The sequence below is a fragment of the Acipenser ruthenus genome, chromosome 9 (assembly GCF_902713425.1).
Source record: "Acipenser ruthenus chromosome 9, fAciRut3.2 maternal haplotype, whole genome shotgun sequence".
In the NCBI taxonomy this organism is placed as follows: Eukaryota; Metazoa; Chordata; class Actinopteri; order Acipenseriformes; family Acipenseridae; genus Acipenser; species Acipenser ruthenus.
In genome coordinates this window covers 41937246-41957216 of record NC_081197.1, presented here as the reverse complement: position 1 = coordinate 41957216, position 19971 = coordinate 41937246, and the positions used below count along the sequence as shown (strand labels likewise).

The window sequence follows — 19971 nt, the reverse complement described above, 5'->3', positions numbered from 1 at the left end:
ATAAGATACACGTGTTAGCAGGTTTGTATACTCTGTTAGTTTTAAAAGGAGCTTATCAAAGGAGGTATAGTAACTGCTAATTGCGAGATTGCAAGATTTAATTTAATTGCACCAGCGATGACCGTCTGACTGTTGGAATAAACACAATTGCACATTACTGGAGGAACCGATGTGCTCAAGAGATAAGATAGGAAGCAACAAAAGATCAAAGGGCCACATCAAAGATCATAAAACACCATCGTAGGCAGCGTGAGCCAGAACCAGTTTTCTTTATAACGTGTACACGAGACCCTCCACAGGGTGCCCGGGTGATTGAACCCACAAAGAGAAGGAAGGAGGGGGGCCGAGGTCAGTGGCTACTTAATCAAGGTGCACTCAGCTCAGCTCATTTTTTTCTTTCATTCAGACTAGTTTTGGAGACTTGTCGATCGAGGAGTCCTGGAGGATCAAACCTACAGTATTGCCTTATATTATTCTGTTCTGTTTTGTTTTGTTTTGCTCCGTGCAGTTCACATAGAAAAGTGTGATCTGTACTGTTTTGCTTTGAGTGTTCTTTTTGTTTCCAGAATTAAACCTGTATATATTGAATAAACCAAACTAATATTATTATTGTTGGAAAACATGGATCGAGAATTGATTAGCAGTTTGCTACGCATATGGACTGGCAGAGCTATACTGGTGTTCTTTTCTGAAAAGAGACTAATATTGCAGATAGCAGACTGTTTGTTTCAAATTGCATGTACTGCTAACAATTGATAAGAGACCTTGCGTCTACAAGCTTCTTGTCCAACATTGACTGCAAGCTAACAAGATAACAATGCTGTGGACCAGAAGGAGCCAGGCTCTAAGACTTTTTGGAATACAAAGCATAAAGGAGGGACTGCTGTTGGACCCAAAGGTTCACAGGGAGAATAAGAGATAATACCACTGGACTCAAAGGGTCTCAAGCAAAACGGAGAGATATGAACAAGGAAGATGACAAAAACTAGATGTATGGACCTTTTGGGGCACCACCAGGGGTCATCACACTAGACTACACACACAGACACACACACACACACACTAAATTAAATATATGGTAACAGAATAATGTGTTGTACCTTTGCTATTGGTTAAGTGTCAGAGAAAGAGGAGGTGGACCATCTATACAGAAGGGTATTTAATGTCATGCATAAATTGTAAGAACGAGTATTCTGTTTGTCCTGTACCTGGGACCAGACTCCCTGCATATTTCAATAAACCTAACAACTGATTGAAGAAAAGGACTCATTTCCTTGAATCTACTTACTCACCATCCTTTTTTTAAGTTACATCAATTATTAACTCATGCACATAGCTTCATAGCTGCTCGGTTTCAGCACAACCTCTATGTTGTGCCAGGACTAAAATTCATCACACTGGCCTCAAACCAAGTGACTTTATTCCAGCCTATCCATTCTAATCAACATTGTTACATCGTCCGATGCACTGTTGGTTTCCATCTGCCACCAAATCTGAACTCAAAGTGATCTGAAAATCAGGCATGCTCCTTTGAATCAGCTGCTGACCTAGTCATCCCCAGTGAGGACTGCACGCCGGCAGAAAATGATCATGCTAAATCTCTGACAGATGAAATGATGCAATAAACATCCATACAAATTACACACACAGACATGCAAGAGCACTCACTGACCCTTGTTTGAAACATTCCATTCCAGATCGACTCCCATGTTGTAGATGGAACCCATTTAATGCCTGCACTCAACGTAATTGGAGTTTGATGAATCAATTTGATTTTGTAGTGTTGCATTAAAATGCTTAAATCAGAATGCTGATGTTTTAGGGATCACAACTACACTAAAACTAAACTAGAACCCAACACACACTAATCCACACCCCGGAAATCAGATCAAGCAAATATCTGATATGATTTATCAACAATAATATGACTGGCACCACCTTCTACAATGATTCCAGAAATATCTGACCAACACTGCAGTTGTACCCAGAGGGGGGTGGGGTGGGGCATAGAGATACAGATCGCTGGAGGCTCCCCATATTGAAATTTGTGTGAAAAACTAAATCGGATGGAATTTGATCATCCTAATTTTTCACAAGAGGCTGTCTGAAGAGATTCAGAACAAGGAACAATGAGACAGACCTAATTAGCCTTTTCAAAAGAGGGCTTGTCTCTCTCTCTACATGTATCTAATTTCTGCATTAACCTTTCACATCCATTAACATGCTGCAACAGAAGAAGGCTCCAGAAAAAAAAAAAAAAATGAGTTGCAGTCACCTGTATATTTAAAAAGCTTGTTGTAGGTTCATAAAACTGAGTTTACAACAAGGCTTTTATGCTGTAAACAATTACTGCGTTCAACAAGCAAATGCAGCTGTGTGATTATATATATATATATATATAGTACTGTGCAAAAGTTTTAGGCAGGTGTGAAAAAATGCTGTAAAGTAAGAATGCTTTCAAAAAGACATGTTAATAGTTTATATTTATCAATTAACAAAATGCAAAGTGAGTGAACAGAAGAAAAATCTACATCAAATCAATATTTGGTGTGACCACCCTTTGCCTTCAAAACAGCATCATTTCTTCTAGGTACACTTGCACACAGTTTTTGAAGGAACTCGGTAGGTAGGTTGGCCCAAACATCTTGGAGAACTAACCACAGTTCTTCTGTGGATTTAGGCAGCCTCAGTTGCTTCTCTCTCTTCATGTAATCCCAGACAGACTCGATGATGTTGAGATCAGGGCTCTGTGGGGGCCATACCATCACTTCCAGGACTCCTTGTTCTTCTTTACGCTGAAGATAGTTCTTAATGACTTTCGCTGTATGTTTGGGGTCGTTGTCATGCTGCAGAATAAATTTGGGGCCAATCAGATGCCTCCCTGATGGTATTGCATGATGGATAAGTATCTGCCTGTACTTCTCAGCATTGAGGAGACCATTAATTGTGACCAAATCCCCAACTCCATTTGCAGAAATGCAGCCCCAAACTTGCAAGGAACCTGCACCATGCTTCACTGTTGCCTGCAGACACTCATTCGTGTAGCGCTCTCCAGCCCTTCGGCGAACAAACTGCCTTCTGCTACAGCCAAATATTTCAAATTTTGATTCATCAGTCCAGAGCACCTGCTGCGATTTTTCTGCACCCCAGTTCCTGTGTTTTCGTGCATAGTTGAGTCGCTTGGCCTTTCCACGTCGGAGGTATGGCTTTTTGGCCGCAAGTCTTCCATGAAGGCCACTTCTGACCAGACTTCTCTGGACAGTAGATGGGTGTACCAGGGTCCCAATGTTATCTGCCAATTCTGAGCTGATGGCACTGCTGGACATCATCCGATTGCGAAGGGAAGTAAGCATGATGTGTCTTTCATCTGCTGCAGTAAGTTTCCTTGGCCGACCACTGCGTCTACGGTCCTCAACGTTGCCCGTTTCTTTGTGCTTCTTCAAAAGAGCTTGGACAGCACATCTGGAAACCCCTGTCTGCCTTGAAATTTCTGCCTGGGAGAGACCTTGCTGATGCAGTATAACTACCTTGTGTCTTGTTGCTGTGCTCAGTCTTGCCATGGTGTATGACTTTTGACAGTAAACTGTCTTCAGCAACCTCACCTTGTTAGCTGAGTTTGGCTGTTCCTCACCCAGTTTTATTCCTCCTACACAGCTGTTTCTGTTTCAGTTAATGATTGTGTTTCAACCTACATATTGAATTGATGATCATTAGCACCTGTTTGGTATAATTGTTTAATCATACACCTGACTATATGCCTACAAAATCCCTGACTTTGTGCAAGTGTACCTAGAAGAATTGATGCTGTTTTGAATGCAAAGGGTGGTCACACCAAATATGGATTTGATTTAGATTTTTCTTCAGTTCACTCACTTTGCATTTAGTTAATTGATAAATATAATCTATTAACATGTCTATTTTTGAAAGCATTCTTACTTTACAGAATTTTTTCACACCTGCCTAAAACTTTTGCACAGTTTATACTATTTTATGTGTGTGTGTGTGTTATATACACACACACACATAAAATAGTATAAAATAGTATTGTACTCAAAAGGTGCAGTGCCCCACAATTAAGTTAAATTTAAGTCAGAGAATCACTCGGTAACCTATTGCTTTTCAGATTTCCACCTTGTTCCTTTTGCAGCTCTCTCTGATGCAGAATCCATATTCTCCAAATATAGTATTCCATTTCCTGACTCCATTTTAAATGATATATCATAGAAAGGTTGTACTGTATAGCTCACCTTTAATATCTCTGTGGATTTTCTTTTCTGAATGTAGGTATTCAAGTCCTTTTAATATTTCTCGGAGTATAGTGGCGATTTGAGTTTCATCCAAAGCACCTGGCTCTAACTACAGTAGAAAAGAAATAAATAAAAAATATCACACAAATCTGCGACTTTCAGTATGAGCCAGCTATGTGGTGAGGAATGGACCCAGGGAATAAACATGGAAAATTACAGTATTTGAGGCACAGCAGATTTGAAAGTTATGTTAAATTTCTCTCTCCAAGATTATTGGGCATCAAAACAAAATGTACATACAACAGCCAAATAGTGTTACAGGAATAATTGCTTAACCATAGTACTGTCCAAACTATGTGTACATTGGTGATGAAATATCTGTCAGAATAATGTTTTGTTCAAGAGTACAATTGAGAATTCATTAAGAAATAATTGTATCTCTCTCATTCACACCACTTGTGACAACATGTAAGAAACACAGACTGGACTCACCAGATCCAGAGCCGACCCTCCACCTAAATACTCCATTATTATCCATAATTTTGTGTCCTGTAACAGAAGGAGTAAACAAAACATTAGAACTGTGTGTAAAATTGTTTGTGATTCATCTACAGGCAATGTAGGTAATATACAGACCAGATACCTGGGTCTTTACTTTACCAGGAGTTAAACTCCTGGTTAGTAAAAAGGTGAAAAGCAGAATTTTGCATCAGAAATGTAGTTGGATTTCTCTAAGTACTGTAGGAAAATCTATCTAAATAATTCTGAGGACAGTGCAGTTGTGCGTCATTCTGTTTGGACTGAGAATGGACATGGTACTGTAGAGACTGCACAGTTGGACAAGGCCAACAAATGCATAACACTCCTGGGCCAGATTGAAACATTGGATTTGTGCAGCCATGCATTTCACACAAATCAGAAAGAATGTACAGCTCAATTTATGACTCAACACCCAGACACCTTTATACTTCACACATGTTGGGTGTAGCCTTTTAACACTAGAAGCCCCGCGGCAGTCATTTTGGCGGTTTTTGGTTTTCAAATGTATTTTTCTCCAGTCGTGTAACACATATGGGGCTGCGCGTTCATGTACCTTTCTGTCTGTATGAAATATTCTCACAAAGCATGAAACGCGGGAGTGCAGAAATAAAGGAGATACAGTGCCTTGAAAAAGTATTCAGACCCCTGACCAATTCTCTCATATTACTGAATTACAAATGGTACATTGAAATTTCAATACGTTTGATATTTAATTTTAAAATACTGAAACTCAAAATCAATTATTGTAAGGTGACATTGGTTTTATGTTGGGAAATATTTTTAAGAAGAATAAAAAACTGAAATATCTTGCTTGCATAAGTATTCAACCCGTGCTGTGGAAGCTCCCAGCTCCCAGTTGAGCTCCCGATGAAAGAAATTGCCCTAATGAGGACACAATTACCTTACCATTGGCCTCCACCTGTGAACCATTAAAGTTGCTGTGACATTTTCTGGATAAAAACCCAATTGTTGAAGGATCATTGGTCAGGCTGTAAATCTGAAGGAAAATGAAGACCAAAGAGCATTCTGCAGAAGTTAGAGATAAAGTAATACAAATGCATAGATTAGGGAAAGGGTACAAAATAATATCCAAGTGTTTGGATATCCCAGTGAGCACAGTTGGATCAATAATCAGGAAGTGGAAGCTGCATCACACCACCCAGGCACTGCCAAGAAAAGGCCGTCCCTCAAAACTCAGCGCTCAAACAAGAAGGAGACTTGTGAGAGAAGCCACAGAGAGGCCAACAATCACTTTGAAGGAGCTACAGGAGTTCAGTGGCTGGGAGTGGAGTAAAGGTGCACCAGTCAACCATATCAAGAGCTCTGCATAACACTGGCCTGTATGGGAGGGTGGCAAGAAAGAAGCCGTTACTCAAAAAGTACCATCTGAAAGCACGTCTGGAGTTTGCCAGAAAGCATGAGAGTGACCCAGCTGCGATGTGGGAAAAGGTTTTGTGGTCAGATGAGACCAAGATAGAGCTTTTTGGCCAAAACTCAAAGCGCTATGTGTGGCGTAAACCTAACACTACACATGCCTCAAGACACACCATCCCTACAGTGAAGTATGGTGGTGGCAGCATCATGCTGTGGGGATGCTTCTCATCAGCAGGGACTGGGAATCTTGTTAAAATTGAAGGAAGAATGGATGGAGCAAAATACAGGGAAATACTGCAAGAGAACCTGCTTCAGTCCGCTGCACTGTTTTGGTCAGTCAATTAGCATCGGGACTAGTGAAAATAAATACCAGAGACCATGGAGTTTTACAATGCAAGAAAATATGGAGTTGATGTTTTGGATCAGAAGGCACGGAAGTATTCCACGAAAGCTGGCTCCGGACGATGGCCTGTTCAGGTGTTTTACAATGTATTGGATCTAGTAGCTATCAGCTCCTGGGTACTTTACAAAGAATGCACGGCGCAGAATTTACCAAGGAGATAATATATTTTACAGTTAGCACAGGAACTTCACAAGAAGCATTTGGAACAGACATAAACTGCCAAGCGTGTACCCACAGCTGAAACTGGCAACCCCGCTGAGAGCCGCAAGAGACGCCAATGCCAGGTTGGCAAGTGCAATAAAAATAAAACTTCAGACAGCTGTTCCCTGTGCAGAAAGGCGGTGTGGAGAAGCGCATTATCTGTGTTGATTGTGAATACCCTTTTGTCGAAAAAAAGAAAAAAGAAAAATAAATTAATAAATTAGGCTGTGCGCTTCTGTAAAATGTTTTCTAAGTTTACTTATCTACGTTGTTCAGTTGCTTTTGCGCATCTAATAATAAACCGATTGCTGTTGAAAAATTAAAAATGTATTGCCATTGTTTCAGTTTTATAAATACGTATGTTGTTTATTTATTTACATGTTTATTTATTTACATTTTCTTGTTTTGATTGGTAAAATAAATGTTTGTATGTATATATGTGTGTGTGTGTGTGTGTGTGTATATATATATATATATATATATATAGGTTGTTCAGATGTTTATGAGACGTACTCAATACAAAAAATAATAATAATTACATCCGACTGTTTCTCCTTTCGTCATACTATTTACAGTGTTTTGAATACAGCCGTCAGAAAGACTGAAGACTGCTGCGGGGCTTCTAGGTATGAGTATATCTCCGGTCCTTCGAGTGTTAATTAGTCACTTAAAAATGGAAAAGAAATAAGAAGCGGTACTCAAACATTAACGTGTACCGACACCAGGGTGCAGTATACTTTGTCCAGGGTGCAGTATACTTTGTCCAGGGTGCAGTATACTTTGTCCAGGGTGCAGTATACTTTGTCCAGGGTGCAGTATACTTTGACCAGGGTGCAGTATACTTTGTCCAGGGTGCAGTATACTTTGTCCAGGGTGCAGTATACTTTGACCAGGGTGCAGTATACTTTGACCAGGGTGCAGTATACTTTGACCAGGGTGCAGTATACTTTGTCCAGGGTGCAGTATACTTTGTCCAGGGTGCAGTATACTTTGACCAGGGTGCAGTATACTTTGTCCAGGGTGCAGTATACTTTGACCAGGGTGCAGTATACTTTGTCCAGGGTGCAGTATACTTTGTCCAGGGTGCAGTATACTTTGACCAGGGTGCAGTATACTTTGTCCAGGGTGCAGTATACTTTGTCCAGGGTGCAGTATACTTTGACCAGGGTGCAGTATACTTTGACCAGGGTGCAGTATACTTTGACCAGGGTGCAGTATACTTTGACCAGGGTGCAGTATACTTTGACCAGGGTGCAGTATACTTTGACCAGGGTAGGGATGTCACGGTATACTGGTTTTACGGTAAACCGTGGTATAAACTGCCACGGTTTTGAAACTGCAATCATTTTTCTATACCATGATTACAGAGTTCACGGTATCGGCGCGTTTTTGTATTCACAGTTTGTTCAGCGGTGAGCCGCACCGTTTGAGTTTTGTTTGTTTCCCAATAATTTTAGTTCATAAACAAGCAAGACAGTGATGTAGCAACTGTTTCAGCCAATTGCCGTGCGGGTGCTGGCATTTAGCATTTCAACCAACTGGCACTAAGCAATACTATGCAAGGGCGGGCGTTCATGGTTTCAACCTATCGCTGATCGTAGCAGCACCTGCTGCGAGAGATGGAATTTACTGTATTATGCTTTTGCTAACTATGATGTTGGATGGTAAAGCTTAAAAAATAAATCTCTAACTTATAGAACGCCACATTTAAAACAATCGAGGATAAAGATATTTTACTATGTTGTCGTAGCAGTAGTAGCTGAGAGACTCAGGGGCTCCGGAAGCACGTGCATAAACTCTAGGATTACAGTACAGAATAAACGTCAGGTGAGATTTTGTGCAAACAGCAGATCCCTCCAGGAAGAATTTGAAGAAAGTATAGTAATGCGCGTTTTTATTTATTTCACGCCTCATTAATGCAGTGGTTTCATTTGCATGGTAGTTTCTATACTGTCATTTAAAAATTCTGTGAGTGTATAGAATACATTTTAATTCAATCTGCGTAATTTGTCCCAATGCTAAACAAAACAATTGTGTTGCATGTTCGGTTTTGCCACGATCGTACTGTATTGCTACTGCATCATAAAGAAAATACAGCTGCATAAGGATTATCCCTTTCTACCACAAAATATATTCTTAAAAAATCGAGTGAGAGAAGTGGCTTATGAACAGTAAGTACACAACTTTATTATTATGTATATTATTTAAGTAAACTGCCAAATGTCCTGGGAAAATATAAATCAAATTCTGTTTTTACGCAGCATGTGTAAACTGTACTGTATTAATGTAGATACCCTACCCCCCCCACCCCCTTTGCAACCTAGTTTTTATTTTGCCTCTTAAAAATCAGGCTGTTAGCACACAGAAAGCGCGTTTTCACCACGTTTTGTCTTTTTACTTGTTTTTAGTGGAATCACTATGATCTTTACGAAGTAGAACATAAAGTATGCATTGTGATTAAATACCTCTACAAGAGGAAATTTGAATTGTGAATTTTGTTTTATGCAGATCTAGACAATGTCCGACTGCCTAATGAACATTGCTGATATAAAATGTAAATCTTCATATCTGCAACGTGTCCGCCTTGCTGTTCCGTTTAACTCAGATACTGTAATAAGTACGCAGTCGTGTTGCTATTAACAGTACACTGACTAGCGAACTTCCTTCTTGTTAAAATAACCTGCTGTACATTAACATATTTTTAAATATATTTACAACAACCATTAATTGTGCAGATTTATTAAAACAACCCATTGCCTCTGTAATTTGATTTGTTGTACAATATATAGCACCTTTTTCATTTGCAAATGGTGATTTCAAAGCCAGACCAGTTCATTTGTGGTATAATTAAATACAGACATTCTGCTGTAATATTTTGTTTTTCGAATTGATGGAAACTTATTATTTTCTCAACAAGTTTTGTAGCAGAAATTTAACTACAGCAATTTAACATTAAGATTTGTTTTAAAACTTTAAAGTTATTTTTTGTTAAAAAATGACTTGACAATGTATTTCTTTAAATAGCCATTTAAAAACGAATTACAAAAAAATGACATTATACCGCGGTACGACGATAACCGTGGTATTTTTTAGACGTGTACCATACTGTCAATTTTATACCGGGACATCCCTAGACCAGGGTGCAGTACACTTTGACCAGGGTGCAGTACACTTTGACCAGGGTGCAGTACACTTTGACGACATACTGAGATACCAAAATATCAGCCACATACTACAATGAATGAATCATCCTGTGATTTGTCTAATTCTCAAGGAGTGCTGACTGCAGTACTGCACGTAACCAACAATGTACAGGATGTGGAGCGTAACTAATAGCTGTGTCACACTGAGCTGCTTGTTTCTGCAGCGTTTCAGGCAACAAAGTCATATAGCAGCCGTGCTCTACACAGTACAACATTCACATAGAAAACCCCTTGCAACTACAATGGGGCTTCTTCACAGGTTTTAGTTTATTGCACAGATATATAAAATCAAGTTAATCTTGCATAACCACAAGTAAGGCAGCTACATGAATGCATTGGTACTGCAGTATTTCTTCACAATATTTATTGCTTAATTAGAGATTCTGGTTACAAATATTATAAATTTGGCCTAAATATTCAAAGTTCTGGCCTACAAGTCCAATTCCAGTGGACAAAAGTAGCTGCAATACTTTTAGTAGCATCCCTTCAGAAAGTGGAGGCATGCTTTCTGTAATTATGATTCAAGCTTCAAGAGGAATGCTGTGACACGATTTCTCTGCAGCTGACACAGTGGACCCAGGTGTTTTACCAGACCTACAGAAATCCAGTGCTGACAGGGGAGGAGGAGGAGCCTCCCAAAAGGCCAGGCATCAACAAGGGGTGCAAATCAGCATTGTCTGCTGCTTCTGTATGCATGGCTGCTTGCAGAGGGCAAAAATAGCAACCAGTATAAACTGTATAGCTTTCCTTGTCACAAACATTATCAATGCGGTGCTACCAAACCATGGAGGGAAACGTACCTTTAAATAAGATCCGTAGTACTTGGTTACATAGGGGCTATCGCACTGGCTCAGTACTGTTATTTCCTGCTGAACGTCTTCTATTTCATCTTCGGCTTCTTCCAGGTCAATAGTTTTTATAGCCACTACTTTCTGAGTCCGATTGTCAATGCCTTTAAAAACTTCCCCAAAGGAGCCCTTGCCAATCTTCTCCAGCTTAGTGAACAGTTCCTCTGGATCTGCTTTTAAATTCTGTTGAAAGCAAAGCAAAAAAAATGTATTAGGAAAATAAAGAAAAGGTTTTGAGGCAGTATTTTAGTACAGTATATGTTGTATTGCATACTAAAATGACAGACATGGAGATTCATAGTTTCTGTGTTATCCTCCAAATAGAAAAAATATTACATTTTAATACATTTCCCCTCATTTTAAAAATGAACATTTTTTTTAAATTAATAAAAATAAATAAATAAAATTAATATTATAGCATGAATCTTTTTGCAATTGATTGCTCTGTTGTGCACACGGAGCTCCTGTTAGGATTACAGTACCTGAAGCTCAGCCAGCACACTTCCTGTACACTGTGCATTGCTCACTAGGGGCACTTGAGCTGGGTGATCAGATACAATCTGATACGTGAATAGACAACTGTGTTCAAGACTGGCAAATTGATCAGTTACAGGCATAAAAGGGGAGAACATAATTCATCAAGGAAGACTTGCATGCTCCTAAACCATTAAAGATAGGAATTTGTTTTGACAGCGCTATATTTGAGGTGTCTCTCCAAGTCTTAAAACATTTCTAAAATTTCTAAAGTGCAGTCATAGGCTAGCATTTAAAGATCATGATTTCCCTTGGGAATGTTTTTTTTTTTTTTTTTAAAGATTATATTTGATTCCTAAGGGGAGCCCCCATTTTGTTACCAATGAAAGTTTGAGATCCTCTAACAGTTCAAACTTAAATCATTGGCCACTGAGTGGGTTGCTGTTTCAATGTTTCGTGTCTCATGCACTTTTTGAGCATGATCGTCAGTTGTTATTTTTAGTTGAATCTATGTATAGTTTGAACCCATCCCATCAAAATGCTGGAGGTGCCAGTTCATATTTGGGATGAAAAATGTGTGTAAAGAGAACACAGATGCTAAACTCTTGGTGAACATGATTCAATATGTGACCAGTCTCCCTGTAGCACTGCCTGAAGGTGTTTTTTTTTTTTTTTTTGATTTTGATTTCTCTCTGGATTAAATGTTCCAACCAACTGAAGTTAGAAAATGGACAACATTTAAAAGAACTACAGTGAACAGGCAATTTCCCTCATCCATATCTATTCACTACACTAGGTCTCAAATATGTTTTAGAAAGCATGCATTTGTTTTAAAACGCAATATCTGGAACTACACTAGGTTAAATAAATCTGTTTGCAAGCACTGCTTTCATCTTTGACCCAAATACACTGCTGTGGTGAAACAAATCTAGGAAGTAAAGCAGTAACAATTTCCCTGGAAGGCAAGGCAAGCAGAATGAAATGTTTACCCTACAGTAGTACCGGCTGTCATTTTTACAACAACGCTTTGCAAAACTGCACATTTGAGACCTAGGCTACATAACAATTGGAAGTGCATGACCGATACCATTTGTGGAATTCTTTTGTTCACTATAATCACTAAGAATAAAATGAATGTTGCAGTGCTCACCAATACAAGTTACCTTCCACCCAGCCCCTTACTGGAATACACGAACATGTGTAAACTTTTAAATGGTATTCACTAAATTTAGGAAATTCATTTTTGTAATATCCTGCTATAGTAAGCCACAAGATATCAGAAATAGTTTCTCACGACTTGAAGCAGCGTGGAGGACAGCAAATAAGGTCTTATTTTTAAATATTTATTTTATTTTACACTTTAAAAAACATACAAGTTTGAGGGTACTGTGGGTCTGAAAGTCTTAGATATACCTACCTTTGTATGCTGGTTCGATTCAGTTGCTATAAATAGTGGCTGATCTCAAGTATAATACCAGCACAGTGGGGGATACTGTATTTAGACCTGCCATGGTTTAGATAAACTGTAGACTCCTGAATACTTTGGTCTGTCTAATTCGCCTGTTCCACATTAAGTGGTTTCTAGTTGGAAAGGGACTCACCCTACTCTGCTGTAAAGGGCTGCATCTTCAGGGACTTTTATATGAAAAAAGGTTATGAACATTTCAACAGCATAGCACTGAAATATTACTGTAAGAAAACACGCCCAGTTTCAAATATATATGCCCAGCAGAAAGGCAATTATTAGTAAAATAATGATTGTAGAGGTTTGAAGCTAAATTAGACACACCTGAGCTGAGACAGGGCTTACTGTACTGTACACTTAGTCCTATATCCATGCTAAAATGATGCTGTGGCAATTCAAAACTGAACAGAATAATTCAGTGAGGGGAAAATAAATGAATGAATGAATGAATGAACAGACTGAACACTGAACAGAAAGAAGCGTGAGAAGCTTTTGAACAGGCGTCGGACGAGGACAAGGCCAATCACCTCCTCAGAGAGCCGACTGAAAAACAAATCAAACAGACAGTAGATGCCCGCTGGAACATGGCATCAATTGTAAATCAAACTTAACATCAATCTGCACAAGTGATGGCTTCTTCATTTTGACTTGCTGTATTGAAAGCTCAGTTCACATCTACAAGACAGCAAATCCTTAAAACAAAGAAACAATTGGTCCAAATGTATTTTACCATCCACCAAAACCAGCCAATCCCTACTTGATCAGTACCCGCAACTGCCGAGTCTGCCGATCACAGCCTATCAGCTCGACTGGAGCTCATCTTTCAACAACAGCAAATCAAGACACGGACAATTCAGTAATATTGCTCCATTCAGATATCTGGCACTGTCCAGATATACCATAACTAAAAAGGTTATTTGACAAGTAAAAAGGTTATTTGTTTAATAAAGTACTTTTATCTCCAATTATGTACAGTATGTGAACACTATGAACATTTTAGCAGTTCGGGACGCATAACTCCAGTCACGGTCAACTGTCACACGGTAGAGCCTTCATCGACAGCCACTACTGCTCAAGTGTTTGCACATTTAAATTCTGCTGGTTACACAAATATAAAACACAGTAGTCCCTCGCTAAACCAAGGATATGTTACCTGGGGTAATTAAGTGTCCAGTTTATATATATATATAAAAAAAAACACACCATTCACATTTATACCGCTGAATTTATTTAAAATGTATTTCCCTTTCTGCTAAAATACCATATATATAGGGCCCTATGAAATCTGCGTTGCTGAGAACACGGACGGAATCACGGAATTCAGAGAAAAAAAATGGAATTAGGCACCCAAGGACATTACCACAAAATTAGTTTAAGCAAACTAAATATATATGTATATATTTTAAAAATGACATTGAATTAGTATTTGTAAGACAAAAGGCTTCAAGAAAAACCCGTCATGGGAAAGCATGAAAAAACTATTTTTGCACCTCTCAGCCACCATACACGACTGTGATTTTAACGGTAAAAAAAGTGCTGCCTCTCGTGCCACTTCTATTTAGGCTTTTATTTACATTATTACTAGAACAGCTGGAACACTTGGAATTACTTGTGGAATAATTAAAACGAAAAATAGCATAAATTCAGCGTCATTAAATAGTTATAATGAATACAATATTGTACATTTCCAACAACTCTAATTATTTTTATAATGCAATTGTTTTATCGTGACTTCTGTTTGATACGATATTACTGAGTTATCGTAAATTGTCCCAACCCTACTAATAAGACACACCTGAGCTTGTTACCTGTACACTGTGACTAATCAAGCTTGTAGTAAAACCTGGAATGGGTGAAACTGCTATGCAATAGTCTTATTTCCTTCCCTAAAGCATTACGTCTTCATCTTTTGAAAAACAAAACTTTTTAGGTCACAAGTCAAAGTGAAGGGTACTGTTAGATTTTGGAGGGTGTGTGGTCCAGTGGTTAAAGAAAAGGGCTTGTAACCAGGAGGTCCCTGGTTCAAATCCCACCTCAGCCACTGACTCATTGTGTGACCCTAAGCAAGTCACTTAACCTCCTTGTGCTCCGTCTTTCAGGTGAGACGTAATTGTAAGTGACTCTGCAGCTGGTGCATAGTTCACACACCCTAGTCTCTGTAAGTCACCTTGGATAAAGGCGTCTGCTAAATAAACAAATAATAATAATAAAAATCCATACAAGAACCTAAAATGTTTTTAAGATACACTGTAAGCAGAACTACTAAAACACAGATACACCTTACTTGCAATAAACAACACCAATAATGATAAAAAAAAAAATCTTACTAGCTCTCTGTAAAAATGTGCAAAATAAGTACCAGGCAACTCTTCTGCCAATTTTGAAAAAAAAAAGGCTTTCTATTCAGACAACAATCAAATTAAATAAAACAAGCCCTTGATTTAAATAATTAACTAAGCTGTTTATCACCATATTTGTAACTTGTGATACAATAAAAGACCAATTTTCTGACTTCAGTGGACTATAACTTCACAACCAGACTTGAATTTCACTGCTTGAAAAAAACAATATAAAACATACATAAAAGTGATCTTATGCGTTAGTCTGGTATGGGTAACAACACCCTCAACTTCATCTCAGTTTTTTTTTTTTTTTTTTTTTTTGCACTCCGTGGACCTCGTACTAATATTTGAACAATGCCAACTATTTTTTTGTTTCAAGACTTTAACTGTGTCTGTCCCCGACACCTGTACTTCAGGATGCTGACCAAACCCCAAACGCAAAGCTTTTGAAATCTCTACTGAACCAATTTCTTTCAATTCTACAGTATGATGATGTAGAGGGGCCACTCAGCCTGAGAGGTCAGGACCGCCACCACTGTTGAGGGCTGGGACAGCCTGAAATTAGAGCGGGGCAAGCTAACAATGTGCTACTCTTTAATTACAATGGAAGAACTGTGGAAATGTATGTGTTCAGAAATGACTGCCCGTTTTCCTTTCAACAGCAAGCTCATGCACTGTGGCTGCCGAGGCGGAATAATTAAAAGTGGAAGTGAGGCTTAATACTGCAGGTCTGTGAAGCACGGAAACCCCCATTGTCTGTTAAGTCGCAGAAAGAGCCCTTGGTTAACCCAAGTAGTTATAATATTACAAATGACTTGTCCTGGAGTACCTAACTGGTTAATGTTGTATTGCACCGACTTACACTTTTTTTGGTTCGATACTGATTTTTCCATCTCAATATCAGAAACTGATTGAGATTTTTTTTTCTTTAATGATACAAAAAGTTAAAAGATTTCTGACAGTTTAAAAGTTTGAGATTGAAACCTAACCAAAATAACATTTCACATTCCGCCAGAATGGTACAGTAAGCCAGTAAGTTGAATTCTACCAAAGAGGCAACATCTGTATTTGTCTACATATTGAAATACTCAACATTTATTACAGTAAGGGGTGGAACCGCAGCTCTCCAGTCCACTGATCCTTCGACCCAGATACCGATTTGAGATGTTCTTCACAAAACTACAAGGATTACCAAGGTAATTTGCTTCTCATATCAGAGGCACTGTGATTGTCTGTAACAAGAATGCTCTGTGCATCACTAGGGTTATAATTGCTGTGAGTAGTTAGGAGCCTTGTTCCACATAACGGTTTTCCTATATAAATTATAATTTTTTTTTTTTTTTTTATAAACATCTCCCTTGTTGGAGCATGTGTTAAAGCAGACTATTTTCAAAAATAAAAAAAACAGGCTATGATACCAGATTAAAACATTGCTGTAAAAGAAGGCATCAGCAGAAAACTTTCGAATTTTTAGTTTTACCTCAAAAAATATATAGTTTGCAAAGACATTGAGTGTGAGAATATCCTACTGTACTGTACACACTGTGAATACTGTTTTCTGTTAAGGCCACCGCACACTAGAGCGACCCGATAAGACACAGACACGATTTCCGCCAATGAGCAAAATCCATCGGTTTCGTGTCGGTTTCAGCCGCACACTAAACCGACGTGACACCGACACGACGAAATCGTGTCGGTGTCTTATCAGGTCGTTTCTAGTGTGTGGTGGCCTTTAGGGTTGTTCTTTAGCGAACGGAATGATCTTTAAATTGTGAAAGAAGCTACCTTTTTATCAAATCATGGTTGTGCGACACAGGACACTAGTTTAACTAACTGTAACATGCACCTGCACAAACCACCCTGCTTTAATGGGCAATGCACCGTTCCATTGTAAGTGAGAGACAGTGCTGCATGGCAACTCGCAGTCCTTGTGATAATCCTGCTGTCCGAATATGGTTATTCAGAGGAAAGATGATATTGTGGAATAGTTACAGGAAGGAGCAGAGATTTGGGTTTCAAATCCAGCCCTTCCACAGGCTATACTGTATGCAAATCAAGTACTCTGACTGTGCCTATCCAAACCTGGCAGTCAATGAGATTTCCTAGCTGGGCTACATCCAGTAAGCAAAATATTAAGTGCTTATTAATTCAAAATGTATGAGGATGTGGAAAATAATAAATCATACTAATCACAATATCCCAATAGGTTGGTTATCATGGTTTTCCTACCACACCCAGAAATACATATTCAGCTCGAACACCTCAGTGTAAATGCTCACTGAAATGTGCTTTCTCAGTTTGAAAAACCATTAACTTGGCACAGTGAAAAGACCACTCAAGGGTTGTTTGTGGATTTGGCAGATAGAGTAATTCTCCGTCAGGAAAACATTGTAAAAAAGGGAACCACTAAATGTAGCCCTGAACAGAAACATTTCATTTTAAAGAGGTCACAGAGGTGAAGCACTGCTATTGTAACATGTTGGTCACTCTGTCAGTCAGGGTTCCAACACGACAATGGAATGAGAAAACTGAAATGGGGCACCAATCCCAGAATTCAGCTGCAGTTTTGAAACAATCGCTAAAGCCTCCTGAAGCTCTCTGCAAACTAGTCTGTTTAATCAGCTCAAAGCCAGAAAAAAAAAACAATTCTGGTTAAGACAATGGCAGCCCTGGTGCTGCCGGCAGTTTTTCTGCATTAGGAATGTTTCCCTTTCAGTCCCAACCCCATGTCTGGCACTACTCACGACCACCAATGTCTGCAATGCCACAACACAAATACCACACAAGGTAAAAACAACAATGAGTGGCTATTGTGCAACACTAAAGTCCAAGGGAGCAAAAAAAATGTTTTCAACATGCTTCAGTATTCTGCATTGACAACTCGGAGCCTAGAAGCGCACCTTCACCAACTGTACTCCTTACGTTTATTTTTCTGTTCTTGAATCCTTTAAAAACCTCACAGAAGGTAAAAGAGACAGGCATGAAGCAATGAAACAAGTGCTGTGATCATATGTGTTGTACAGCACATTCAAGTACTGTCATGCGCTGTACCTTACATGCAAAAAAATAAAATAAATAAATAAAATCACAAAGACTGAAAACAAACAGGGGTCCCCGAGTGGCTCATCCAGTTAAAGCGCTGCCGTGGGAATGCAGGATGAGTCACACAGCTTGGATGGCGTCAGTTCACGTCCAGGCTGTGCAAAGAGGCTGAACTTTGCTGGGGACCTCGAGGGGGACTTCACGTTGGCTCTGATGCGCCCGGGGTGGGATATGGGAAACCGGCAGGGACTCTCTCCTCATCGTGAAACAGAAAACCCTACTGGCCAGACACCGAGCATATTCAGAGTGGATAAGAAGCAGGGCTGATCTCTTGTCTTCCAGGATCGATAGGCCGCCCACTTCTGCTCTGGATTGCTCGGCGTAAAAGTGATTCTGGCTTTAGGCTTGTGAGATCGGAGGACGCTCACACACCCTCAGAACAACTCGCTGCGATGAGGAAAGAAAAAACATATTGGACATTTCAAATTGGGGGAAAATAAAAAAAAAAATAATTGGTCAATCCAAATTTAAAAAAAATAAAATAAAAATACTGTCCACTGCATTTGCATTTAATGTGACAGAATGCGACCTTCATCCTTCAGGCTCCTGTGTAAGCTTTGAATGTATAGGCATTTAGTTCTTCCCTTCCCCTTCTTTTTTTTTCATTTATTTATTTATTCTTTTTTTTTTATAATATCATCACTTACAAAATACAGTACCATAGGATATATGAATCCTACTTGTAATCATAACCTTCTAGTCCCACAGAGCAGAAGAGAATCCATCCCTTATGCCAGCATAAGACAGACGTGTTTTCTTCTCGCATCCAGCTGGTAGTTGATCCTGTAGCACACTTCGGCTCAAATGAAAATCGACTTCAATGTTGTATTTTTAATGCGTAGATAACCACCTAGTTTCCAGATGCTGTAATAATTAAACAGCTTTTCCGTTCTGTCTGAAGGCGATTCCAACAGGATGTTTCTGTAAGCAGTTTTTCTTGTCATCCATATACTGTGTGCATATATCCAAGGAAACACTTTTGACTTAATAGAAATGACATCATCAGTGCCATTGATCTTAGAACACTTGGACTGCTCTGTATACTGATTGGCTGAGTGGGACTTGAAGGAAATCCCAGAGAACCTGCCAAAGAATGGTAAAAGATCATGACCCCCAGCTTGTTTGCTCCAAAAAATATCACTTGACTTCTTCAAGAAAAGCATTTGGCCTGTACATTGTACAGTATGAAACTAGTCAAATCTTTCCAGGAAGCATGTGCCAGGTTTACTACTGTACTGTACATAACATTTTAATTAAGATGTGAATACTTGATGTGGGTCTAAACATGCAGTGCAAGTATGTGCCAAACTAAGTAAAGATCTTTAATACTGTATGACAGACTGTGGTACTGACCACTGGGTTTAACGTCTTGCTACATTTAGTCTCATAGTGTTGTATTTTTGTTTGTTTGTTTTTTTCACCATAAATCTACTGTAACTATTCATGGCTTTGCTATTTCACCTTAAGATGTTTGGTGAAAACAAAAGAACACAATACTTTCTTAATAGCTTAACAATGCATTAGTTTTGCTGGAATCAATTTAAATTCAGTCCATTGGAGAAAGAATATACTGTATCAAATGAAATCAAGTACAGTAGCAAAACCAGGGCTGTGTTTTTAAGTAAATCGCATCTACACTTGTTTTGCATTTTCATACGATGAGACGTGGTTTGGTCGATTGGTAAGACTAAATAAATAAAACCTGACATTGCAAATTTGGATAAGTCACTCATTTACTTCCCTGTAACTCAAGTCTACTGTACCTCGGGCTG

At 38.9% G+C, this 19971-nt stretch overlaps 1 protein-coding gene across 1 annotated transcript in view; it reads right to left on the bottom strand.

The window, feature by feature from the left end:
• LOC117405928 (serine/threonine-protein kinase 24-like) overlaps positions 1–19971 on the bottom strand; it is a 42492-nt gene that overhangs the window by 11283 nt on the left and 11238 nt on the right. Inside the window, exons 2-4 of the mRNA XM_034009465.3 lie at positions 10769–10999; positions 4740–4796; positions 4248–4356 (exon numbers count right to left, since the gene is read on the bottom strand). Coding sequence (XP_033865356.1) covers positions 4248–4356; positions 4740–4796; positions 10769–10999 — 397 coding nt within the window. The remainder of the gene's footprint in view (positions 1–4247; positions 4357–4739; positions 4797–10768; positions 11000–19971) is intronic.